The 27,660-nt window shown below is 44.0% G+C and overlaps 1 protein-coding gene across 2 annotated transcripts in view; it reads left to right on the forward strand.

Annotated features, from left to right (window-relative positions):
* AGMO (alkylglycerol monooxygenase) overlaps window positions 1–27,660 on the forward strand; it is a 245,299-nt gene that overhangs the window by 132,198 nt on the left and 85,441 nt on the right. For both annotated transcript variants that reach the window (XM_067562116.1, XM_067562117.1), the window contains exons 11-12: window positions 141–223; window positions 1,230–1,335. In XM_067562116.1, the coding sequence (XP_067418217.1) occupies window positions 141–223; window positions 1,230–1,335 (189 nt within the window). The remainder of the gene's footprint in view (window positions 1–140; window positions 224–1,229; window positions 1,336–27,660) is intronic.

Genomic DNA, 27,660 nt, shown 5'->3' on the forward strand with positions numbered 1-27,660 from the left:
TTATCAAACTGCTTTAAAAGCAGACACCAATGTATAATTGAGAGTGAAAGGGCAGGCTGCTCCAGTGTCAGGTTTAGAACACAATATCCCTTCAGAGAATTACCCTAAATGAGTAATTTGTCTCTTTGTTGTTTTAACAGACATTATCACAGGTAACTCTTCTACTGAGGATTGTCTACATTATCCTGACATTGACCTCCATTGGATTCCTTATGGAGCAAAGGCAAGACATGAAACTTTTTCTTTCTTTTCTTGTTTCCTGGCTGTGAAAAAAAAAAATCTATTGGCTAGCACAACCACTTATAAAATATGGCAGTCACATAAGTATCAAAAGATTATAATGTTAATCAAACGTGGGCATGTCATACTTACACATTTGTAGTATATGGATCCACATTGTGAAGCCCTTTTAAATAGTACCCAACACCATGAGTTGGTGCTGCTGGATGCAGTGAGGCTTCTTGTGGACTGTTGGACTACTCAGAGATAGTGGAAATAATGGAAAACAAATGTAGTTCCAAGAGAGAAATAGTATTCATCCTGCCTGAAAACTATGTAGCAGAAATTATATTTAAATATATAGTCATGTCTTTATTTAACATTCTAGAGACAATCCTGCTCTGCTTGACATTCATTATTCATTGTTCATTCAGAGATAAATACCTTTGATCTTTACACAAAATTGTTTATTTCAGCATAGGGAAAGAATCTGGCAATGTACAGGAGAAGGTCAGAATTTATGCAGGTAAAAATGTGGATAGATGTAAATAAAAGAAACTTAGAATGATGTCAAAATGGGAAAATATGAAAATTTCCTAATGAATAATTTGAGTCTGTGCCCCATTCTCACTCTCAAATCTTTTATAATAAATGATTTAATCCACCAAAAGGGATTAAGAGGTTACATTTTTATTCATAGTTTTCCAGGCAAAAACTACATTAAAATAGAATTAAGACTGAGAGCATATATCAGTAATTTAAGATAGAACACATTACACAGATGTTGAAATGATCCCCAAACCAAATTTACTAATCCAGGAAATTCAGAGGTAAGGTTTTAGACAGTAAACTTTAAATCAGGTTTATAGTGAAAACTCAGTCGTAACTCCATATAACTACAGGATATCATCAGTGCCTCGTTCTACATTCCCGTTTGTCACTGAAGTACGTACAGTACTCAACATGTGATGGAGAAAAGACTTAACATTCATTTTAATTCTTATTTATAGGCCCAAAGCAGCTAGTTTGGAAATTGTCCGCTGCTCCGTCTTTCTAGCTCTTCTCAAACTTGGTTACCTGAAAACTTACTTTGCTTCCTTGGCATTTATTTATGAGGTAAGGTATTTGTTTTGAAGAATGGTGCACGCAATTTGTAGACTCTAGACTCTCTAGACATTTTTTTCCTTTTCAGAAAATGAATCAATTTCCCAATTTAAGATTATGGGTTGCCTTTAGAAGTGTATATTTCTGATACATATTTTTGACTGTACAATTGATCAGAATTTTGTTTTTTTCTTAGCCTTTTATTCTCCTTCTCACTCATTTTGAGACTTCACTCTAAGGAAAGTTGTTAATTGTGATTGGTACCTAAGGTATCAAATAAAAAAAAAAGTCAGAGACAACAATGTGTATTATCCTGCTTAGAAGAAAATAATATATTGGTGGCCATAAAGCTTGAAAGAAATCCCTCATGTGCTGTCCACCCTCCAGATTTAATTTATTCCAGGATCTTAATTATTCAGCAGGACTTGACAACAAACCCAAAGGGGCATACTCAGTTATCAAAGTGTTGAGATTAAATTTGTATTGCCTGATTTCATATCCTCATTATGACACATTTGTGTTTACTGTGTATGGCTTTTGGGGTTTTTTTGTCTGCACTTGTGTTTCCCAATATATAGGTGTATATTTTACATTAAAATTATACTTTTCATATGTGTCCAAACTGTACCACACTCTTAAGGGATCTGAGGTTGGTTTTCAGATGGGGATATGTTAGGGTTGTGCAAATCTGGTTTTATGAATGGTTCACTGCACTATTGAGAGATTGGTTACTAAAATAAAACTTATTTCTGGGTTTGGCCAGATGATGATATGAAGAGGTTCCAAGTTTCAAGGCAGTCATTTGACTCCATAATAGCTTTATGAAGTGCCAAGGTAATACGCAGCAAGCAATTCGCATAACTGAGCTATTTAAGAAGAATTAAATATAGTGACTTAGAGGTTTTAATATGGTGGAGGTTTTAAGAATAATAGTTTACATTTTTTTTTTGTCTTTCCCTCAGCAAAAGAGAGTTTATTTAAAACCCAGGGCACATCTATACCTTTTGGTTTAGAAACAGAAAGATCAGAGGCCAGATTCTGAAGTGGTCTAAATTGACATAGTTCTGTCAACTTCTGTGGAGTTACACCAGTTCACCCCAGCTGAAGAGCTGGCCCCCAGGACTTTGTTAATTAGGTGTTTCTGGAAATGGTACCTATTCTATTTCCTACTGTCGGGAAAAAGGCAATTTCACCATGGAAAAAAATATTATTCTAGTGGTTTTTGTCCCCAATGACAGGAAACAATAATTATCAGACAAAATTTAAAGCTGGGTAGCGAAGTATCACTATTTACTAATTGTTTTGAACTTCTTGGTAATTGTTATGTTGGTGTCATAGCCTTAATTTGAAAATCATTGAGTGTTTTGTTTTCTTTTAATCAGTATGTGTCAGAGTTAAAGCACATCTTATTGATTTCATGATGTTTTTTGTTTAAGTATGAAGGGCCTAGCATTTGGGGGAAAAAATGGAGTGCACATTGACTAAACTAGTATAATAGATGTATTTTAAATATACAATTAATTGTCCTTTGCTTATTTTGCTTCCCAAGGTGTGATAGATAGGGTGCTCTTAGCAGCTATACATAGAGCTTTCTGGAAGCCAGCACTTTGGTCATTTAGAGCACCCAGGGTACTGGGTATGGTTAGAGTAGGAGGGTGTTTGAGCTGGTTTGGAAAGTTAAAAGAAATCATTTGCACATATAGAGAATGGGATAAACTAATAAGGTAATTAGCTTACCAGCTGGATAACTGACAGAAAAAGGCAAGTTGTATAAAAGGCTGAGCAAGGCAGCAGGAGCTAGCTGCTGCTAAATTTGTGTTGTATCTGGAGCACAAAGAAGAAACAATCATAAAGACACTTGGCGAAGGTTCTCTGGTGGGCTATGTATGCTGTTTAATCACCAGGAGGATTTATCAGCCTGGGTTTCCAGGGATGGAGGGGGACCCACTTACAAATGTCAGGTTAACCAGAGGAGCTTGCTCTAGTCCTGTATCTTCCAGGCCCAAATAATGACTGCATACTCCCTCCCTATAGCCCCCTTCTACTATATACTTCCTATTTTTTTGCTTTTGTACTTGCTTCTGCCCAGCTCGGCTTCGTGATCAGTTAAGCCTGTCTCTCTGTCTTGGTGCAGTTAGGTAACATAATTGGTCTCTTAGTCCCACATTAACCCATTCAGGGCCTGTGTGAGGTATGCACCTTGTATGCATCATAGAAGGGTTATCACCTGACTTGAAATACACCTGCAACTCAATGGGAGTTATATGAATATAGCCTTGTTATGTAAATATTTCACTCTCATTCTCACAGGCGAGTGAGTGTGAGAGTGTGTGTGTGTGTGTGTGTGTGTGTGTGTGTAAAAATATAAGTAAGATAAGGTGCAGGGAAAACAACAAAATATTTATAGTCTTTGTTTCCAGGGCATTGTCCTGATTAGTCCTGGAGTAACTGTATGGTTTCCTACTTCATTGTGTAAAAATACTCAACAAATAAAATGCAATTATTTTCTCTTAGTCTTAAAGTTAAAAAAAAGCCATTTTGTTTCTCATTCTTTTCTTAAGCTATTTTTTCATTAAAATATCGACTCCCTTTATCCTCTGACTGCTTCTGTAACTCTTCTTATCTTCCTTTTTCTTCTCCTTTTGGTTATTTCTTTCTGTTTTCGTCAGTCTTTTTCGCTCTTTTCCTCATATTGGGCCTCCCCATTTGATTACTTCCCTGGTCCCTTTTCTTTTTGTCTCCTTACTTCTTTTATACTGGCTGACTAGTCATCATTGGTAGTATCTCAGGAACAGTTTGTTCCCATGATGTCTTCTTTAAAAATACCACAAGAGCAAGTGTTGTTCAAGTAATTTGTCAGTGGACAGAACAAAATATAAAACAATAGAGCAGATGTAGTTCCTTAAAGTTGATATAGTGCATGTAAATTGCCAGACTGATAGTACTGGACGCATCAAGTCCTCTGTTTACTACAGAGCAAGTAGTCTATGGTATGTCTACACTGCAATAAAACACCCAAGGCTGGTGTGCACCAGCTGACTCAGGCTCATGTGGCTCAGTTGCAGGTCTGTAAAATTGCAGAGTAGACATTCGGGTTCAGGCTGGAGCCTGGGATCTGGGATGCTGCTCCATTGCGGAGTCTCACAGGTTGGGGTCCAGCCAGAGCCTAAACATCTATTTGCAATTTTAAACCCCCTCAGCACAAGCCCCACAAGCCCAAGTCAGCTGACATGGGCCAGCCGCGGGTGTTTTATTGCAGTGTTAGACATACCCCAAAGATATGACAGGGTTCCTCATGTGCCCTACCAGGGTGCCTCAGCCATGATCTAGTAGTTTTACTTTCATGAATAAGAAGATATTTTTTTCTATGTGCACATTCAGTTTTTGGACTAGAGCCGTTCCCAGCCTGTGTGTGCCTCCCTGCAGCTGCACTGGGGCAAAACCACTGCGACCCTTGCCTTCCTCACTGTCCCAGGACACCCCCCGCAGTCAGTCCCTGACCCAGGGTGCTTCGGGAGCCCCCCGCCTCTGGGACCACTTCCAGCACCATTTGCAAGCACTTGCCCATGCTGATTCTCTGCTGCACCCCCAGTTCTCTCCTGCTGCAGCCGACCAGGAGTGGACTGTGTGTTGTGCTGGGGTCCCTCAAAGCACCGGGGCCGTGAGTTGGGGAGTGGGCTCTTTGCTACTCCTCGAGCTGCTCGGGGCGGCCCCTGGCTCCAGCATACGGGCCCCTGGCTCCAGCATATGGGTCACTCCTTTGGTTCTGTGCAGCCGGAGCCCTGAAGCCCCTCAGCATCCAGTACCAGCCCCCACAAAGGCCGAGTGCAATCTGGGCTTCAGGCATCTTTGGTTAGAGGGTCTCAGGACCCCTCCCCTGAAACTGCCCCGTCCACCACTCACACCTGTCAGGGGACGTGGCTGAGTGGGGGCGGGGTGGACAGGCAGGGTGGGAGCTTCTGGCAGCAGCCGTTTGGGAAGGCTTAGCCTCCCCTAGCCTTTTATACCCACCACCCATGCCCAATAGACCAGGCAGGAGTTCTCCTTACTGGTGGAGGAGGGGAAGGCAATAGCCAGGGGCTTCTGGCAGGCTGCCCTGGACACAGCAGAATCGGCAGCCAGGTCCATGGTATCCATGATGGCCATGCATAGGAGCTCATGGCTACAGTCCTCCGGTCTCCTGACTGAGGTCCAGCATTCCTTTGGGACCTCTCTTTTTAAGGGACACTGCACTTTTCGGAGAAGACAGATGCAAAGCTCCATGGGCTGAAGGACTCCAGAGCTACTCTCATGCCCTTGGGCCTGTATACCCCAGCGACTTTGAGGAAGTATTACAGGCCTTAGCAGCCCGCCTGATTCACCGTCCCACCAAGACCTGCAAAAGAAATGAAACAGGAGTTTTAGGCACTGACAGCCACCCTGCTTAGCTTGGCATCTTTATTGGCCCACCTAGACATTCTGGGAGCTCGATACAGTCCTTTTAATGGGACGCCCAAGGGCATTATACCAGTTCCTGTGTCTCTGGATCCTGTGTCCCCTTTATTTATGGACAGCCTGTATCACTTCAGCTCAGCATGGTCTCATTTCACCAGAGACTGTTGGTTGCTGAACACTGTGGAAGCAGGTTATATGCTCCAATTCATTTCTATCCCTCTCTCTCCTACCTTCCCTCCATCCCCCATCCCTCTGCAGGGATCCTTCTCATGAGCAACCTCTGGTCCAGGAAGTGCAAGCCCTCTTCCAAGATGGACTGTGGAAGATGTTCCACAGGACTTAAGAGGGAAGGCATTTTACTCCCACTGTTTCCTAACCCCGAAAGCCAATGGTGGTTTCAGACCTATTCTAGGCTTGTGCCGTCTCAACGGCTACCTCAAGAGGCTGAAGTTCCTCATGGTCTCCCTGGCTTCCATCATCCCCTCCCTGGATCCTGGGAACTCAGACACCACTCTCGATTTAAGAGACACCTATTTCCATATTTCAATTTTCCAAGCCACAGAAGGTTTTCAGGTTTGTTGTGAACCAAACCCACTATCGATTCACGGTCCTCCCATTTGGCCTGTCAGTGGCCCAGCGGGACTTTACAAAGTGAATGGAAAGGTAGTTTCCTTCCTGAGAAGATAAGGGATGCAAGTCTACCCATATCTGGATGACTAGCTAGTCAAAGTCTGGTCCAAGGCACAGGTGAAATCCAACATCCATCTCATACAGTCAACTTTCCAAGCCCTGGGCTTGATAATAAATGAGCAGAAGTGTATCCTTATTCCAGTACAACGGATAGAATTCATCGGAGCGGTGCTCGACTCCATCCAGGCCAGGGCCTTCCTTCCAGAAGGTCGGTTTCCAGTACTCGTGTCACTAATAGACCACCCCATTATGACAGCCCATTTCTGTCTCAGACTTTTAGACTACATGGCTTCATGCATGAACATGGTGCTTCATGCAAGGCTATGTCTCAGGCCCCTTCAGCTCGGCTGGCTTTGGTGTACTCAGCAAACCACCATCATCTGGACTCAGTTTTCACAGTGCCTCCTCCAGTCTTCACCTCCCTTGATTGGTGGTGGGACCCTCTGAGAGTTTGCACAGGTGTTCCCTTCGCCAGGACCCAACCTTTGATATCCCTAATCTTGGATGCATCCGAGGTAGGGAGTGGAATTCACCTGTGGCCCCTGAGAACCCAAGGTCTGTGCTCCCTGGGAGAGCTTTCATTCATTACACATCAACATCAGAGAGCTCAGGACAGTTCGCCTGGCATGTCAGACATTTCTGCCTCACATTTCGAGCAAGAGCATGCTAGTGCTCACAGACAACACTGTGACCATGTTCTCCCTAAACGGGCAAGGAGGAGTTTGCTCATCCCCCATGTCAGGAAGCAATTCTCTTATGGGAGTTTTATATAGCCCACTTAATCCACCTTGGGGCTTTTCACCTGCTGAGATCACAGAACAAGCTGGCAGATCACTTCATTAGGTCTTTCTTCAATCACCACGAGTGATCCCTTCACCTGGACATCGTGAAGGTCATTTTCCAGGGGTGGGGGACTCATCAGATAGACTTGTTTGCCACCAGACACGAGAAAGTGTCACTGGTTTTGCTCCCTGTGAGATCACAGTTGGGCTTGCTCATGGATGCCTGCTTGCTCCTATGGACAAGGGTCTTGTTCTACACTTCCCCCCCTATCCCACTTGTACACAAGGTCCTGCTGAAAATCAAGTAGGACAGAGCATGCGTATTTCTCATAGCCCCAGCTTGGCCCCCTCAGCACTGGTTTGCCACACTTCTAGGCCTTTCCATAGCAACTGCTATGCTGCTCCCTCTCATTCCAGACCGGATCTCCCAGGACCATGGTTGTCTGCACCACTCGAACCTTATCGCCCTTCTCCTGGCAACATGGAAGCTCCATGGCTGAATAGTGAGAAGTTGGCCTGTTTGGAGCAAGTCTACCAAGTGCTATTTGGTAGCAGGAAGCCCTCTCCCAGAGCTACATACTTTGCAAGTGGAACGGTTTTTCCATTTGGGCTTCCCAATGCGGTCTCTCACCCATGCAACCATTGCTGCAGACTATTCTTGAGTACTTGTTACACCTGAAACAGCAGGATTTAACGTTTTCTTCAATTAAGGTACACCTCACAGCGATTTCTGCATTTCACTCTCTGATGGAAAGCCAATACGTTTTCTCGCATGAGATGTCTATTCATTTCCTCAAGGGCCTCGAGAGGCTATACCCTCAAATTCAGGAGCCCATCCACTCATGGTACCCAAACCTGGTTCTATCAAAACTAACGGCCCCCTGGTTGAGCCACTGGCAATGTGCCCCCGTCATACCTTTCCTGGAAGGTGGCCTTTCCGGTGGCTATTACTTTGGCCAGAAGTCTCAAAGATTCATGTGCTTATGTCAGAGCCCCTATATATGGTCTTCTTTAAGGACAAGGTGCAGTTGCACCGTCAGCCTGCTTTCTTCCTAATGGTGGTTTCTCAGTTTCACAGTAATCAGGCGATTTTCCTACTGGTTTTCTACCCAAAACTAACTTGAACAGGCAGGAGCAATGTCATCATTCTCTATATGTCAGACGTGCCCTGGCATTCTATATTGAGAAGACCAAACCATTCCATAGATCCACTCAACTCTTCATAGCGATAGCTCCTGGGATGAAAGACCTCCCCATCTAGTCTCAGAGGATCTCCTCCTGAATCTCATTGTGCATTCACACATACTACTAGCAGGTGGGTGTTCCACTGCCAGTTATTCTGACTGCCCATTACACAAAAGCACAAGCATCATCAGCGGCATTTCAGGTCCAGGTGCTATCCAGGACAACTGCAGAGCAGCTACTTGGTCATCAGTGCATACATTTTCTGCTCACTATGCCATTACCCATCAGGCCAGGGATATTGCCAATTTCGGTTGAGCTGTGTTACAGTCGACACGTCCAAGAACTCTGACTCCATGTCCTATGCTACTGCTTGGGAATCACCTACAGTGGAATGGACATGTACAAAGAAGATAAAATGGTTACTAAACTTTTGTAACTGTTGTTCTTCGAGATGTGTTTCACATGTCCATTCCATGACCCTCTCTCCTAGCCCTCTTTGGAGTTGGCCGGAAAGAAGGAACTGAGGGAGCCCGGGTCTGCCGGGCCCTTTATGCCGGTACTACAGGTGCACAGCACCAGAGGGCACCAGGCTCAATCAGACGGATACCACTGAGGGAAAAATTTCTGGCAGCTGTGCTCGGGCCGTACACACCCATACAGTGGAATGGACATGTGCAACACATCTTGAAGAACAACAGTTATGGAAAGGATAAATAACCATTCTCTCTTCGAGTGATTGCTCATATCCATTCCAGTACAGGTGTGTGTGTGCCCCGTGCACAGAATCCCGGAACTTTTTTCCCTTAGCTAGCTCCGTAGGGCCAGCTCAGGCGCCCCCTGGAGTACCGCGCTCATGCCGTGGTACATAGGGTGCTGCCGACCCTGCGGCCCCTCAGTTCCTTCTTTCCGCCTGTGACGGTTACCAGAACGTCTGCCTCTTGCGTACAAACGCAAGTAGCATCCCTTAGTGTTAGCTTTATTGTTCGAGTTTTTTGTTTTTTAATAGTAGATTAGCAAGTAGTTAAGTAAATAGTGCCCTTAGGGGCTAGAGCGGAGCCATGCCTGGCTCCACCGGCTTTAAAGCCTGCACTGCGTGTGCAAAGTCCTTTCCAGTGAGTGACCCTCACGACCGTTGCCACCGATGCCTCGGGGAGCAACACAGGAAAGAAAAATGCAGGATCTGTAGGTCCTTCAAACCAAGGACCTAGAAGGAGAGGGACGCGAGACTGAAAGCTATCCTAATGGAGTCCGCGCTTAGCCCGGACTCCGAGCCATCGCGTTCTCCTGCGGCACCGAGTGTCTCCTCGGGGCGGAGTGCTCCACCAGCACCGACTTCGGCACCGGCATCGACACTATCGGCACCGAAGAAAAAGAAGCGGCGCGAGGCCGCACATATGGACTCCCCCCTGCTACCGGGAAAGCAGGGGGTGCAACAGGAGATGCCCCAGACACGTGCCGTGGAGAGTACTCCGGGACTGGCATCTCCTCGCAGAGAGCCTCCCCCGACTCCTGGGGGTGGGGGAGCGCCTCTGCAAGGGCCATCGACACCGGAGGCTTTCACTGCGGCACGCGCCCTCCTGGGCCTGCCTACGCCTCCGTCCCCCCCTCGGCCGAGGGTTCCGGGACCTGTGTCTCGGGGTAAACCCGCGTTGGGTTACCCCGGTTGGTGGAAGAGATGGGAGTCGAGATCTCCCCCCAGACGGCCAAGGAGGGTAGAGAGTGCGGGCTCCCCTCCTAACTCCGACTCCGGGTCATTGAGCACCGCGGCACCGAGGGCGGTCCAGGGACAAACGCTCGAGGCGAAGGCGCTACAGTTCCGCCTCGAGCAGGGACCTGAGTGTGGGCTCCGGTACCCCGGTGCGGAGCCCAGCTCAACACCGATCCCCGGCGCTGCCTGCCTCGGCGCCAAGCTTCCCACCATGCATTACGGCACCGCCTGCCTCAGCACTGCCTGCCTCGGCACCGAGCGCCTCGGTACCGCATGACACGTCACGCTCCAGGTCAGCGTCGCGACGTCACAGGCGTCACCGCTCCTGCTCTAGATCTGGGAAGTGTCACCGCAAGTCTTCTCGAGGGAGGGGTCATTCCAGCTACAGCTCCTCCAGCAGCTCCTCTCCTCATCGGCACCGGAGGTCTTCTTCGTCCAGGAGCCGCTCCCCTTCTAGGGCCCATAAGCACCGGTCAAGTGGCTCGGGATCCAAGGGGGGACGCCTGGAAATGACCCAGCAGGTCCCCGCACCTCCACCTGCATGGCCCCAAGGCCCCTGGCAATGGCCATGTTGGGGGCCATGGGGTACCCAGATGGGCCAAGGGACCACCTCTATTCACTCCTCGGTGGCCCAACCAATGCCCCCACCTACCGGTCCACAGGAGGGTCACCCCTCTAAGGAGGGGTCTGACCCAGAGGAAGGCCCTTCTGTAGGGGCCCTCCCACAGTCCTCCTCCTCTCTGGATGTGGCGGCGGCCAGGACAATAGGGCCCCCCTCTTAGACTTCAGGGGCCACCAGGACCTCCTGAGGAGCGTGGCTGACAATCTCGGTCTAGAGATTAAGGAGCTGTCGGAGGAAGAGGACCCCCTTTTTGGGGTCTCTGAGGCAGCAGGCCCATCATGCCTGGCCCTGCCTGTTCATGAGAGGGTTATGAAGATTGCTAAAACCCTCTGGCAAACTCCCTCTTCAGTGGCCCCCACCTCGAAAGGCGCTGAGCGCAAATACTATGTTCCGTAGGAGGGGTTTGAATTCTTATATACACATCCCACCCCAGGTTCGCTCGTAGGAGATGCAGTGAACCAGCGGGACTGCCAGGGTGGCCAGGGCAACACCCCTAAAGACAAGGACAGCAAGAAGCTGGACCTTTTTGGGCGCAAGATGTACTCTACTGCGGCCTTACAGCTGAGGGTCGCGAACCTTCAGGCCCTCATGGGGAAGTATAACTTGAACCTTTGGTCCTCTCTACAGAGGTTCTCCTCGGGGTTGCCCCCGGACCAGGCCGCAGACTTTGCCACTGTGTCACAAGAGGGCGTGGCAGTGGCTAAGGCGGCACTCCAGTTGGCCCGTGACGCAGCGGATGCAGCCAGGAGGGCGATCGCTTCGGCCATCGTCATGCGCCGCTGCTCCTGGCTCCAAGCTTCTGGTCTGTCTCAGGAGGTCTAACAGTCTATTCAGGACCTCCCCTTTGACTGCACCAGCCTCTTCTCTGAGAGGACGGACGAGAAGCTTCATGCCCTAAAGGACTCACGGGCCACCCTGAGATCACTAGGGTTATACACCCCTCAGGCCTCGAGGCGCCAGACCCGGCCTCAGACACAGAGGCAGCCGCAACCTCCACTGAGGCTGCCCCCAGACCCACTCAGCCCAGGAGGGGTAGGAACAGGTACCGGGCGCCCAACCACCGCGACCGGCAGGGACCCCCTCCAGGGTCCCAGCTAGGCCCTAACAAGGGCAATGCGCCCCATAAGAGGTTTTGACGGGGTGCACGAGGGTGGCACTCCTCCCTTCCCACTGGATCACTCCAAAGTTTTCTCCCACAGGCTTCGGCCATACCACGCCGAATCGGAAGCCATTACCATTGACCAATGGGTCCTTGGCATAGTCCGCCAGGGCTATGCCTTACAGCTTACAGCCTTCCCCCCCCCAACTCTCCCCCCTACCCAGTCCCTTTTCAGGGACCCCTCTCACGACCAACTCCTCATACAAGAGGTCAACTCCCTCCTCATGCTCGGTGCAATAGAGGAGATTCCTCCACAGGAATGGGGAAAGGGATTCTACTCTCGATACTTCCTAATCCCCAAGGCCAAGGGGGCCTGAGGCCAATTCTGGACCTCCGCCGCCTGAACAAGTTTGTCAGGTGCACCAGGTTTCATATGGTTTCCCTAGCCTCCATCATTCCCACCCTAGATCCAGGGGACTGGTATGGCACCCTTGACCTGAAGGACGCGTATTTTCATATAACTATCCTTCCAGGTCACAGGAAGTTCTTAAGATTTATGGTAGCTGGATACCACTACCAGTTTTCTGCCCTGCCCTTTGGCCTTTCGTCCGCGCCAAGGGTATTTACAAAATGCATGACAGTGGTAGCGGCCCACCTGCGCCGCAGAGGGGTCCAGATATTCCCTTACCTGGACGACTGGCTGATCTGGGGCAAGTCCAGGGCCCATGTGAGGAACAGCCTGGCTCTGACCTGCGCCACATGCACCAGACTGGGGCTGCTCATCAACGACCATTCTCACCCCGGTGCAGCGCATAGAGTTCATAGGGGCCACCTTGGATGCCACCCAGGCCAGAGCCTTCCTTCCTCAGACTCGGTTCGAGAACATGACCACCATAATCAGCGATCACCACACGTCCCCCACGACGACAGCCAGGCACTGTCTTCAGCTGTTGGGACACATGGCAGCATGTACTTATGTGGTGAGGCTGGCTCGCCTCAAGCTAAGGCCTCTCCAAGGGTGGCTGGCCTCAGTCTATGTACCGGCCAGACACCGGCTGAACAAGGTGGTCACGGTTCCCACCCAGGTACTGTCCTCCCTGGACTGGTGGAGGGACCCAAGCGAGGTTCTGAGGGGCATTCCCTTCAGAGACTTGGCTCCCTCAGTGACCCTGATAATGGATACCTCAGAAGTATTGCAGAAGTATTGCATTGCTTTAGTCCAGCCAGGAGGTGATGAAAGTGTGTACTACAAAGGCCAACTCATTGTCTGCTAGGATGGGTCGCAGTTTCTTAACAAACCAGATCACATTTGGCTGCAGCTATGTGAAAATTTAGCTTTCACAAGGAATCCAGGAGCACGCCTAAACTATGGACTGAATTGAGGGGTGTATATCCTCAACCAAAGAAGACTGCATTGTGGTTGCAAACTCTTCAGAGTGCTTTTCTCTGCCAACCAGCATGACCTCCATCTTACTCTGGCTGAGCTTCAGCCAACTGCATACATGAGCTTTTCTCAGCTAAGCACAGGGCTGTTTGGTGACAGTAGTCCTGCCTGATCTAGTGAAGCATAGATAGAGCCTCTGAGTCATCTGTCTGTTGCTGACACTTGAGTCTGTGGCTTTGGCTACACTGACGGTGGCAAAGTCGCCGCCATCAGATCAATTTCTCTGGATCGACTGAGCAGTCAGTGAAGACCCACTCAGTCAATCCAGAAATAGACATACTAAAACCACCTTCACAAGTGGTGCAGTGCAGTGAAGACTGCACGCAGAAGAGAAGCAGAGAAGTTGACGGGAGTTACGCAAGTTTTTTGCGTAGCTTGCATAACTCCCGTTGACTGCCGCTGAATCTCGGAGGTAAGTGTAGACAGGGTTTGTGTTGTCTTGCCAGTTTTCCTGATGTCTGCATGAAGATACTGAATAGCAACAAGTTGGTAAAATAGTAACCCTTGTGGATGGTTAGAAGGTGGATTGAGAGGTTTTGGGGTTTTGCTTTGTTTTTTGGTTAAGAAATTACATTTGGAAGTAGAAGAGTTCCTTACCCCAGCTCCAGATTGTCTCTTTAGCTACTAGCCTCTGCAGAAATAAGTTCCGTGAGCTTCCTGAGCTACCCAGCCATAGAGACAATATGGGTGATGATAGGCTGGATGGACAAAGGTCTAGGACAACTTCACAAGGAGGGGAGAGAGAGAGAATGCATATTATGAGATTTTTTCAATGAGAGACAAGGTGGGTGAGATGATCTCTCTTACTGGGTCAGTTCTGTTAGTGAAAGAGATTCACTTTCAAGCTCCACAGAGCTCTTCCTCTTTGTCTCTTTCACCAACAGAAGTTTGTCTGATAAAACGTATTACCTCACCCACCTTGTGTCTCTCATATCCTGGGCCAGCATGGCTAAAATAACACTGCAAACAACATTTTAAAATAAAGTATTTCTTGTTTTCTTTTCAGTTTGACTCAGGCATGGGTTGTATATGGATTAAAGCAAAATAAGCATTTTGGAAGATATGTAAAACCTCCATGCTTCAGGGTATAAGCCAGCTTCTAACTAACAAAGGTTAGAGAGAAACTTCCTTCTGGTCAGGTTATTCCACAACTACCCTTTGCAGGATTTCTTGCATCTTCTTTAGAAGCAACTGGTCCTGAATGCTGTTAGAGACAGGATTCTGAACTAGATGGACTACTGCTCTGATCAAGAACGCAATTCCTATGTTTCTGACTAATGTGTTAACTAATTTGTCTGGATGAAATATTTATAATGGGTATATATTTAAAAGTTCTGATTTGCACTACCTATCTCAGTGCGGTCCCTCTGAATGATATATTACCATACTACTGACTTGCATCTTCTTACATCATGCAAAGATTTGCTGTTACCTCACCTGTTTGTTAATGCAGTTTACCAGCATTAGAACCGAGACTTATGAACATTGACTTAAAACAAACTTTTACTCATAAGGAATTATTTCCACATCAGCTTTAGTTTTCTGCTCTGTGGAATTTTTGCTCTGCCCCTCATTATGATCATCTGTGCCGCATTTCAAAAAGCAGTATATATCATATTTGGCTTCCATTAGGTTGAATGCTCCATATCCTGGGCTATGATTAATGACTTCAGCATTTATGCAGTCTCCATTCACTAACAAGGTAGGCTGGTGCATATGAAATATATTTTAAAAATTAATGAAGGTAGGAAGAGGAGGAATGGGAGGAAACCCTACAGCCTCATGATAAAAAGCCTTGTCAACACATATGGAACTAAACAAACACAAGTTGTAATCTTTATTTTATATGTTAGCTTTGCTCATAAAAGTCTACCATAGTGTGTCATGAGCATTCAGTGGACTGGACTTTTAATATTCTTGACAACTGCCCTAAGAGGAATAATGTCCCTTAGAAAAAGTCAGGGTTAAACTGGGCAGTAGATTAAGTTAGTTTCCTCTTAGATGTGACAGCAGAGTCGTTACTGGTTTTAGCCGGAGCCACTGTGTGAGTCTGCTTCACCACCCTCAACTAAAGAATATGATGTATGGTTCCAGATGCTCTGGCCAATTGACCATAAAATTGCTCCTCATTTCTGGCAGAGCAGCCAAGCTGGAGCTTTTAAAATCTCCACTCCCCAAGCTCACCACCTTCTCCCTCCCCAGCTTAAAAGCTCCTCATTATTCTTCCTTTGCCCCCTGATCTTAGCAAAAAGAAAAACTTCTGGAACCAATTAGAAATGTCTGCGCTTGATGAGATTTGCACGTGAGTTTGGAATTGCGAGGCTTTGATAGTGTCAGCCAACAGCTGCAGTTTCAGGTGGTAAAATCTTGGAAGGAATTTTCCAGGGTTTGTTTACAGTCATCAAATAAAATAAAAATCAAGGCAAGTTGGAGACCATCTAATGTGCCATTAAAAAGAGCTTTAAATTGGATTATATATTTATTTCATCTGAAAAAAGTAAACCAGTGGTTTATTATTAGGATCTTTTCAATTACCTTACAGTCATTATACTGTGTCAAACAGTTGTAATAAACTGAAAAGGATGATCTGCCTGCAGTAGGTTTAGCTGTAAAAGAAACATCTGCTGTTACTTTTAATTGTTTGACAAGTCAAGGAGATAGTCAGGGCTAATAGAAATCAGAAACATTGTGTAACAATTGAAAAAAAAAAATAGATTCTTCCCTGTTGTCAAATATAATGGGGGAAGGGAAAAGACAGGGAAATACTTGACGATATAAATGCTATCGATATGTATTTTAAAATTATATATTTCACTTTAATGTCTTCAGTATATGTGAAAACCATTTTTAGTAAGGTTAATGGTACCTTTCTCTTTGTGAATTTGATTTTTGTGCCCCTTCCTAGCCCAAGACAGTTAGTGGTTGACTTATGTAATGTTAAGTTTATGAAGTCAACAACCATGCGAAATGGAGTTATTGAAGTACAGTTATCCTCTTAAAGGAATCTCTGTAAAAATGACATTGTGGAATTTCATATTTATTCTCTCAATAATTTCTCTTTCAGAATTGCTTGGCTTTTAAGTCAAAGAATGATTTTTCTAATTGTTGGCCATGCTTCATCTCTGAAAATCCAAGCATCCAAATTTCTCCCTCTTAAAACACACAAGTAATAAAGATTCAGCAATCAACACTTAGCCTCAGTTTTACTACTGCCTCTACACAGGTAAAGCCTTGCATCTGTACAGATACACTCATAAGATTGAAGCCTTGGCTGACAATTTTGCTGTGAATGCACAAATCCATTTTGTCCTTCCATAGCTGTACTGATTCTGAAGCCCTAGAGCTGGTTGATAAATGCCAATTATTTCATGCAGGAAAGGCTTTTAAGTTTTTTGTTTTTGTTTCTTTTTGCTCAATTTCCCAATTTTTTTTTAAAGAAAAATTGATTACTGAATCTTTTTCTGTTTTTTTAAAACTATCTTTTGTTAAAAAAAAAAAATTCACCAAATCAAAAACATTTGATTTTTTAATTTAAAATAACTGATGAAAATCAAACATTTCATGGAAAATGTTCATGTTGTTTGAAAAGCCATTTTTCATCATAAAAAATTCTCAACGAACTCTTTCAACCAGCTGTATTCTGCATTAGCAGTACTTGTTTTAGTCAGTAAAGGAAACATTTGTTTCTCACACTTGGCGTAGATATATTTAAGTAAGAAGTTGCCTATTTTATTTTATTTAAAGTATGTAAATACAAAAAGATCGTCTCTCTCAGGCTTTAGCCACCCATCACAGGTACTTTAAAAATACAGTCCAATTAAGACAAAAACAGCACTAGCAAAACAACCACTTTTCTGTGCACAGAAGAAGCCAGTCCACAAAATGGAAATTTCTGTATCTCAGCTTCCCAAAACCATAATTTTCACCAAGTGAAATTTACACCTGAAACCACAAAAAACATGAACATAGGTCCTTTGTGTTATGCCCTAAAGAGCACAGTCTGTTTTGGACTGAGGAGGAGTGAATTCCAAAGTCAAGGCCCTCTCAGAGAATGCCCTGCCGACAGTTTCTTCTCTTCTTTGCACAGGGAGCTCCACAGCACATACTTTGGCCGACCTCACCTGTGCCAGAGTCATCTGGGGAGCAAGGCAGTCTCTCAAGTAGGCAGATCGCAATCCATTTTGGACTCCACGGGTCAGAACCAATAGGTAGTCAGTGCAGATGCGGAGTCATTGCTGTCATGTGCTCATGTTGAGACATTGCTTAATGATCATGATGTTGCCCTCTGCACCTACGTCAATTTTAGAGTTGATTCAAAGTGCAGTGCTATGTAAAGAATATTGCAGTACTCTAACCTAAGTGACAAAGGAACGGATAATGATAAGGACATTTATAGACCCAAAAAAAGAGTCACAGCTTCCTGCTCACATGCAGGTGGTAAAAAGCCATCATGCTCACTACTGCTGTATGATTGTCTAACAACCAACCTGCCATCCTGCTTCTCAGTCTGCTCTGGATTGTGTCCCAGCTAGCTCATTCTCATTCACACCCCGGTCACACCTGTAAACAGAGGGAGACGCTTGACCATAACCCATGGGTTGGACAAAATAGAAGTGAGTGTCATTAGCATAGATATTTATTTAAATATTTGAAACTATTGCCCCAAGGCCTCCTCACTACCTCTTCTAACAACAGCATACACAGATTAAGTGGGAAAGGTGATCTCAGGAGGAATCTTGTAGCACTCTAGGAGAACTCCAAGGAAGAAAAGCAATTACCCTCCTGGTGACTTTCCAAGATAAAAAGAACAAAGCCATTGCAAAGTAGCTCCATTTACACCCACACAGGCCTCTAGCACGTTAACAGAACATCCTGAGCACCAATATCAAAGGCAGCCACTAGATCTATCAGTATCAGTACGGGCCTTTAGCTATCACCTTGGTAAGTTTATCAATCAATATAGTCTCCATCCTGTAACCGGGTCTGAATCTGGGCAAGGGCCAAGGAGTTCTGAGGCATCTAGATACGCTGAAAGTTGTCATGCTTCAGCCTTTTCTCTAATTTTAACCAAAAATGGAAGGTTGGAAGCAGTTGACCAGGTTGTCAGCATCAAGTCATCGTTCCTTAATTAAATGTGCTTCCTTAAGAGTGCTTGGCACTCTGCTGTCATTAAAGTTGACATTGAAAACCTCTATCACCAAAGGAGCCAACACTTCCCCACTGGCTTTCCCAGGCAGGAAGGTTATGGGTCCAAAACATCATCTATAGAACAAAGTTCTCCCAGTATATCCAGAGCCTCAGAGAAGAACACTGGCCTTAAACTCAAACGGATGAGACTTTTCCCTGTCCCCTCAAGATCATGTTCTGCCATCATCGATGCAGGTGACTTGGTTTGAATTTTCTCCTCAAAACAACAAGATGTTTCCTCACAACAGAATGTTTGAATCGGCCCTCAGAAGAAGACAGCCTGGATTAAGCCAACTGTTCTCCACATGGAATAAAGCAAGATTTTGCTGATGCTGGATACAAAGAATCACAAAAGTTTGGAAATACTTAAGATGCTCTTTCCTCATGGTTAGATGAGGAAAACTAAGTGTGAAAGAGAGAAATGCAAATTTAGGACATTTGATTGCATCTGGCTCAGCAACGATTGCGCAGTTCTCCTGCCACAGCAACCAGCAAATCAGGGTGGCCATCCTAGGTGTTTCCTGTACGCATCTGTCCTTCTAGAAGAGTGTAGCTCTTCACACAGCAATAAGCCTCGATAGAGCACTTATATAGTACCAACACCCAAGTTTAGGAGCGGATTGTTGAAGGGGGATTAAAATATTTCTACAGCATGGTGTATATTTTAACTACAAAGATAACAGAATAGTTATTTGATAGTTGCTAGTAATTACTATCTTCTAATAAAAAAAGGATAGGTCCATTAGGTTGTTATTGACAATGCAGATGACAGCTTAGACAGAATGGGAATGACACCTCTTTTAAATTATTTGCCTAATAACAGCACCTGAAATAACCATAGAGTCTGAAAGCTGTTGCATGACATCTGGTCAGCTGCATTCTGATTTCTAAACCAGCTAAATGCCTCTTGCCTAACGTGGGCAATGGATTGATTGGCTAGAATCAAGCTGTTATGTATTGTGATTCACGTTATGTATTGCCTTGCCATGTTTGTCATTCCTTTCCTGGAGATCTGTTTGATATGATGTTTAGAGTCAGGAAACATAAAAAAACAACAATGCTATATTTATTTTTTGTTTTAAATATTACACAAGGCAGAAAGAATGTTTAAAAGAGTTTCCTTTTCTTGCCAATGCCAAATAAAAATTGCCTGATGAAAGAAGATTAGCAAATGTGTTTAACAACTGGTTCCCAAGCACAAAACACCCAAACACTTTGTATGTTTAAAAGTTGGAAATAGGTGTTTTGAGGGAAAAAGAATATACAAAGCCCTAGTTATTTACTAATAACTCACTTGAGACAGGCAAAACAATGGAATCACCCCCCATGGAGTTTGAGAGTGATCCCATCTGTCCTGACAGAATTGGTTTGGTTTATCTTCATGTGGAGCTTGTGTAATGCTTAGATTAAATTGTTTACTTTGCTGATTGAGTGCTAATATACAGTTGGAAATGCTTGTTTCTAGTTGGAGATTTTAGGTTTTATGGAGACCAGGATGCTATATTTTATCTTTAGCTATTACCTGAATTCGCTTCACATCTGCATGTGACTATTAATCCCTGGCATGAATTCGGTTTTTCCCTGCTTTTGACTACAGAAATGTTGGCTACAGAAAACAGGAAGAGATTAAGTAACAAAAAGTGGCAGTTAAATATGTGATTTAATAAATAAATTTAAAAAGAAAAGAAAGAAAGGATACATTTTCCTTCTCTCTCTCTTTTCTTCTTTGCTTGCAAATAATCTATTTATATTATAAAACTTTGGGGCAGAATTGTGTCTTCTTGCATGTATGAAAAATGCCTATCACAACTGCAGTGCTCTATAAATAATGAATAGTAATCGTCGTCATAGTTAAATTCCAGAAACTGCTAGTCTTTTGGATTTATTTTATTATTACTTAAACACTCAAATGCAGCTCACCAAATGATTGTCAGGTTCACCAAGACTTGACCTCCTTTTTTCCACATGGATTTTTTTTTTCTGTGCATTTTAGCTAAGTACACTGTAACATAGAAGGCTAAATGTGGTCCTTGATCTATCTCCACCTCTGACATAGACTCGTTAGGTCAAATTCACTGTTGGTGTAAAGGGGTTCCTCAGTGACGTTTCCAATTATATTGACAATTAATCGGGGCTTTTGTGTTATTAGTGCCTGTTATAGGGTCTTGCTCAGATTCTTGCTGTTCTGCACCCTCTTTTCCATCCCAGTTCCATGATGCTCTGTTTCCATAGGTTGCCCTTCTCAGTCCATTCCCCTTCTGAGGTTAACAGAAAAGTCCTAAAAAAAAAGAAAACTCAAAGTCTAGGGACCTCTACGCCCAGCCCTTAATCTCCATATGGAATTTGTAGTTCTTGGGCTCTTTCACTCTTGATGCCTATACTTCCTCTCTTGCTGTGGGAAGAAGAAGGGAAACCTCAGCCCACCCTCTCTTCTGGCTTTCAGCCCAACAATCCTGGTTTAGGTGGCTAAAGATTGTTCCTTCAATCCCTCAACTACTTCCCTGGGCTGTTCCTTCCTTTGTTCTACCTGTCGGTGTCTTCACTGGGACTGCAAACTCTGCTAGCCTTGCCTTGGATTTGTGGTTCCTCACAGCTTCTTCTTTGCCAGCTATGGGGAGGCTTCCTGCCCAAAGTCACTTCCTGCCCATCTTGAAGCATCTTGGAAACAGTAACTGACTTTCTCCCAACACTACTTATTCCCAGGCCCATTTGCCTGTCTTTGAATATCTCGTCTGTCTTATAGATGAGATCTGCCAAAAACTTGAAGGGGCCATGCCAGGTGACGGGAACAGACTGACTTAGGCAGCACTTCCCTTCAGGGGGCAGATCAGCCGTTCACCATGTCACTTAAAGCCAAATTTATAAAGAGCCAGTTGTTTAACTGGCTCTGCTAAATCATGAATAAGAGGGAGGGACTCATATATCATAGACTAATCGATCAGGTAGAATAATATCTTGGCAAGGAATTATCGACAAACGCTACAGTTTCAATACTTAAGAATTATGGAATAAGCAGATGAATTAATAGATTCTAAGGCCAGCAGGGACCATTGTGGTCATCTAGTCTGATCTCCTGTATAGCACAGGCCATAGAATTTCCCAAAATTCATTCCTACAGCATATCTATTTTAAAACCTTCCAATCAGGATTTAAAAATTGTCAGTGATGGAAAATCCACTGCCCCTCAGTAAATTGTTCTAATTGTTAAATACTCTAACAATTAAAAATTTATGCCTTATTTCCAGTCTGAATTTGTCTAGCTTCATCTTCCAGCCATTGGATCACATGATACCTTTCCCTGCTAGATTGGAGAGCTCATTATTAAATATTTGTTCCTCATGTGGATACTTATAGACTGTTGTAAAGCCACCCCTTAACCTACTCTTTGTTAAGATAAATACATTGAGCTCCTTGAGTTTCTCACTCTGAGATAGATATTGCTGTTGTTACTCAATAAAATCTCAAATTCCTAATTTCACAAGGATTGAAGAGACTAGAGATAGAAAAAAATTATAAGTATTTTTGTGGTAAGTTTAAATTTATAAAAATCACTTTAAAAAAAAAAAGAACATATTTTTGAGGTATTTCATTTTTTCCACATTCTCTTCCCTTTTTCTCCCCTTTTTTATATCTCCCATGCTCACCCACCCACACACACTTTTCTGTCATGTTGCCTCTGGAAAAGGAATGTTAAAAAGGAGAGAAAATTGCAAAAGGAATGTTAAAAAGGAGAGAAAGTTGCAGGGAGGACTGAATTTTTCTGTTTTTATTGATAAATTGGAAAATTGCAAAAAACATAACTTGAAATTTGAAAAATAGGTTATTTTCATTGAAAAGCTTTTGAACAGAAGCATTTAACCATTTATAGTAGAGACAGAGATGTTCCCCTGCAGGTATATGCTGGGATCAAATGACCAGAACACCTCCAACTTACTATGATACACAGATTTATTGATACCCTCTCGGGGCCTCTGTCAGAAGCAACAGAGTCATGCCAATATATTGTCCTATCCATATGTTAATGGTCTGAGTTGACCAATCAAGATCTACAGCCCTGTCATGTTCACGTTCCAATGCTGTATGCACACTGCCTCTTTGACTTTGGTAACTACGAGAAAGATCCTACTGAGTATTTTTCTTCACTATTGTCACCAAGTGATATGATGGTCTGACTATGAAAATCAAGAACTTTCCCATTAGTGGTGAGGAAATAGTTCTAGTAATATCTTACTCATGTTAAAATCATGGTAGTTTTATATATATATAAATCTTTTCAAGTTGTACAACAACTCTCAGCATTGGCAAGACTTCAGAGACTGAAATTCTAATCAGTTTTTTTTTCTAAGTTGGTGATTGCTGGCATACTCAGACTGTTACTGAGCACCAAGAAAAGTAATACATTGATATTAAAAGGTATGTGCAGAGGGGGCAAGACCTTCTACACTTCACTTTTTTGGAAACGGATTTGGAAGGAGATAGCCAAGATTCCCTGATCCATGTTTCTGCTATTTATTCCTGGAGGACATATGCTGCATGACTAATTCAGGTACAATTGTCAATTTTGCCCTGAAAACTAGGGCTATATTTGAAAAATTGGTTCCTCTTTAAGAGTACCTTATTTTGCTACAGTCAGAAAGGAATGGTTGATTTCCTGGCCTTCCTAATGTTACAAAGTGCCATAACCTGTTGGAGGTCAAGAGTTTATCCATCTTCCTATTTATAACTCACTATAAAATGAATATTCCCATGTCTCCAATCTCCCTCTGCTTTGAAGAATACCCCATTATTATTTGTTTTGTTAATTATGGACCTCATTATGTCATTCCTGCTAATGTCTAGTAATATCTTACTCATGAAGTAGTCCCCTTGAAACCAGCAGGATGACTCAGAGAGTAAAGCACTTCTCTATATAGGCCTGACACAACTCCTATTAAAGACCACGGAAAGACTCCCATTGCCTGGAGTAGGAGTTGGATGAGGCCCAATGAGGGAATCAGGCTCTGTGTATGTAGCACTGTGTATATGGTGCACTACTGCCATTGAATTCTGCAAAATAAACAACCAGAAAAGAAAACAATAACATGATATGTTTTCATATAATCTTATTTTCCATGCTATCATTCCCTTAACCTGTGCTCTTCTACTTTAGCCCCTTAGAGGAAGATAGTTTTGTCTTTAATTATGTTATATAACCTTATGCAATCTTAACCATAAATTTTCAAGTGTCTTGTAATAATCATAGCTTACTTTGTATTTAAGCATTTACTAATTTCCACCAAGTTCTTATAATTATATTCCTTATTATTCCTATAAAATCCACATCTCACATCTGTTCCTCCCAGTGATGATGATAATAACTAGCCATTATATACCACTTAGCATCAGTAGCTCGAACACTGAAGGCCAGGGATGTGCAGAGGAATAAAAATTTGGCTCTTTTTGGAGGGGATTTTCCGTGCCCCCTGTGGCTGGAGGAGCTGGCTTCCTCCACCCCCATGCAGCCCCGGAGTTGGTGGAGCTGGCTCTCCCTCCTTCCTCCTACCAGCAGCTGGTGGAGCTGGTTCTCCCCTGGCAACCTGGGAAGCTTGCTCTCTCCCCATGGCCAGAGGAGCTGGCTCCCCCCCTTAGTCCCAAGTCCAGAGGCTCTGTCATCTCCCACCATGGCTTGGGGCAGGAGGACCTTGCTGTTCCCGCTCCAGTCATGGAGTTCTGTACCCCTGCTGATTGGGGGGACCCGTGCTGCTGCTTGCCGCCTCTTGGGCAGACCCCCGCTGAAGGCTAGCCCGCCCAATTCCTGACTAGAGGAGATTTAAAAAAGTGAAAAACAGAATCTTTAGTGGATCCAGGTTTGTTTTTTTGGCTTTGTAAAATATCTCTGGCTTTCAGGACCTATTAGCATCAAATAAAAATCAAAAGCATCAAATTGCAAACCTAACAAAAATTATAGCTGTGAAAACAGCATGCAACCAAAACTGGTCTGCTTTCTTGGCTTGTCCACAGGAATCCTCCCCATCCAGTTACTTCACCCTCTGCTTGTATTTTGATCCCTCTATGGGATCAGTAACTGGTTGTATGGATGAAATTATGTGGTATTCATGATTTTAGTTTGCTTTCTACTGTGCAGTAATCTGTACCATAAAACTCCATAAAAAAAGCAAATTACAGCTAAAAAAACTGCATATATTAGACAATGTTTCCTAGAAGACAGACTCAAGGCATATCCCATCAGTGCTGATAGCATAAGTTATACCTGTCAGGCAATGGAGACATTTTAATGTTTTGAGCTTTTCATTTGGGGACAAATTCAGGCTTTAGGGTGCGTGTAGTCTTATGCTTGAAAGAGTATCATATTGTTATTTTATTTATTAAGTGCTGCTGATGTGCTTAGCACTTGACAAAAGGCAGTGAAAACGTTGAATTAATTTAGATGAACTATATGGGTCAAAGGTGTTAACCTAGTTACTGTCCTGTATTAAAGAGTGTTAAATAAGATCCAGGATTTGTATACTGTGGGTATGTCTTCACTGGCTGTGGCAAATTCACCACCGTCAGATCGATTCTTCTGGATCAGTTGAGTGGAAGTGAAGACCTGCTCAATTGATCTGGAAGTCAACCAGATAAATCCATCCCTAGAAAAAGAGTAACACTGGGTCGACGGGACGGCATTTCCCGTCGGTGCAGCGTAGTGGGGATGCCGTGCTATTTAGAATTTAGGAAGTCGACTGCCACTGGATTTCACGGTAAGTGTAGACCAGGCTGACCTCAACCTGCTTAATAGCATGGCAAACACCATTAAAAATCCTTTTAACCTTTTATTAAAGCTACAGAAAAGAAGGAAAAACAGTTAAAGCATTTGAAATGTAAAGTATTAAGTAAGGCTTTCATTTTAACAACATTTCTTGTTCCCTTTCCCTTTAGTTGGTGTTTTAGAAGGGGAAAAAACCTTTATTTGATAGTGTCTTACATAGTATCAAAGAAACTAAAATGGTTAGGGGCCTGGGGCACATGATTTAAGACGAGAGGCTGAGGAAGCTGGGCTTATTTAGTCTGCAGAAGAGAAGAGTGAGGGGGGATTTAATAGTGGCCTTCAAATACTTGAAGGGGGGTTCCAAAGAGGATGGAGCTAAGCTGTCCTCAGTGGTAGCAAATGACAGAACTAGGAGCAATGGTCTCAAGTTGCACTGGGGAAGTGTAGGTTGGATATTAGGAAAAATGTTTTCACTAGAAGGGTGCTGAAGTACTGAAATGGGTTTCCAAGGGAGGTGGTGGAATCTCCATCCTTAGAGGTTTTTAAGACCCGGCTTGACAAAGCCCTGGCAGGGATGATTTAGTTGGGGTTGTCTCTGCTTTGAGCTGGGGGTTGGACTAGCTCTCCTCCTGAGGTTCCTTCCACCCTAATGTTTTATGACTCTGATTCTAAGATGTTAATAACTGTCCTTTTGGGGGAAAGAGAAGATGTTAGCTGAGATGGACTGGAGCAGTTATTGTTGCTGCAGTTGTTAAAGTCCAGTCCCATTTAATTTCAGGTGATGGTTGGGATTCAGCTGGAGTTGGTAGGTGTAGCAATGTCATCTGGATCCCTCTCTCTGGCACGACCTGGTCAGGACATTCCTTAGGATTAGAACAAAGAAGGTCCAGGGTCCCAGGAGATGGTAGGGATGGCCACCATGATGGTGAAGCTCACTCTAGTAGCCTCCATCTGTTCTTCTCCCATACCCTAATTATTTTATCCCCAGTTAGGCCTAATATCCAGCATACCAATTTTGGTTCATTATTTCTGGTTCCACATCTTCTGTCTTTACTAAGCATGATTTCAGCATAGTCCTTGAATTTTATCAACATGGTCTTTTTGTTTACTAGTCTCTGCCTTGTTCTTTTTCACCTGTTTATAACATGCATTACTGAAAGCAACTTGACATACTTTCTATTAACATTTGTTGTTATAGGGTATTGTAACATTTTATGATCTTCCATATATTTTTTACAGTTGATCTTACAATTAGAGTAAATTTGTATGTCCGATTATCACAACACCATCCAGAAGCATCTTGTTGTTTAAAAGAAAGATGCAGATAAGAAAGGGCACACACCTGAACACTCAGAGGAAAATGTTAGCGGTTTGTTTTTTGTTGGGTTCTCTTTTATAGAATGTTGGGTGGAGAGTGCATTTGACTGACCCTAGTGTTGGTGTTTATGGCCCTTGAGGAAAAAGTGAGTCATGGGGAAAAGGTGAAGGCTTAGTGCACTGGGGCTGAGAAGTAATTCCATTTGTAGGGCAGTATGGTCAATTTTGAGGATGTCAAAAGGTTTACAGTGCAGTGCCCCAGGGATGCATATTGAGACTGTTGTTGAATATATTCATTGATAATTTGAAAAAGGGGTGACTAATGAGAAGGCAAAATTTGCAGGTGAAACAATATTAATTCAGGTTAGTCAAGACTAAAGAAATGAGGAACTCCAGAACACCTTAACAAAGCTAGGAAAATGGACAGCATGATCGCAGGTGAAATTTACTATTGACAAATACAAGGCAAATCACATTGGAAGGAATAACTAATTGCACAAACTGGGGTTTCTAAATTTAACTCTAAAACAAAAAAGATGTGGGGTTTATATGAACAACTCATTGCACACTGGGGATTAAAAGAAGGTCTGTGCTGCTGTAGGGTAGAGGATCCGTATGGATAGAGAGCCTATGAGGCCCATTATAAGGAGTGGGGACAGGCAGGACACGTGCATCCCATTAAGCCCTTGCTGCTATCACTTCTGAGGAGGAAAGCAGCAATGAAATGCTACTTCTGTGATCCACTCCCTGAAATCCTGAAGAGTTCGCATCCTGCAGCTGTCACCACAAAGGAGGCATTCAGAGATGTGGTCTTGGATTTGGAGAGCATTGTCTGCATCGTGTACATCACATATTTGCAGCCTGGCTGCCCCACATTGCAAACAGATTACTCATGTCCTTGTAAAAACAACACGCTTGGAGTTGGAGGATAGTGTGATGGACCATGGCTGGTTGTATTGTAGGCCCATTCTAACATTACTTTTGCTGTGTTCCTATATTTCTGTTGTCTGTGCTTTGAACGATTAGGACCTGAATTGGATCCTTTGTTTGCAGTTTGTCTCATAAGCATTTGTTTTTGTCCCAGCCTGCTGAGAACATTTTTATTATGATTATTTATTTTA

Source organism: Emydura macquarii, unplaced genomic scaffold (genome assembly GCF_026122565.2).
Source record: "Emydura macquarii macquarii isolate MOO-44397 ecotype Brisbane River unplaced genomic scaffold, CSIRO-AGI_Emac_v2 contig_2422, whole genome shotgun sequence".
Taxonomy (NCBI): domain Eukaryota; kingdom Metazoa; phylum Chordata; order Testudines; family Chelidae; genus Emydura; species Emydura macquarii.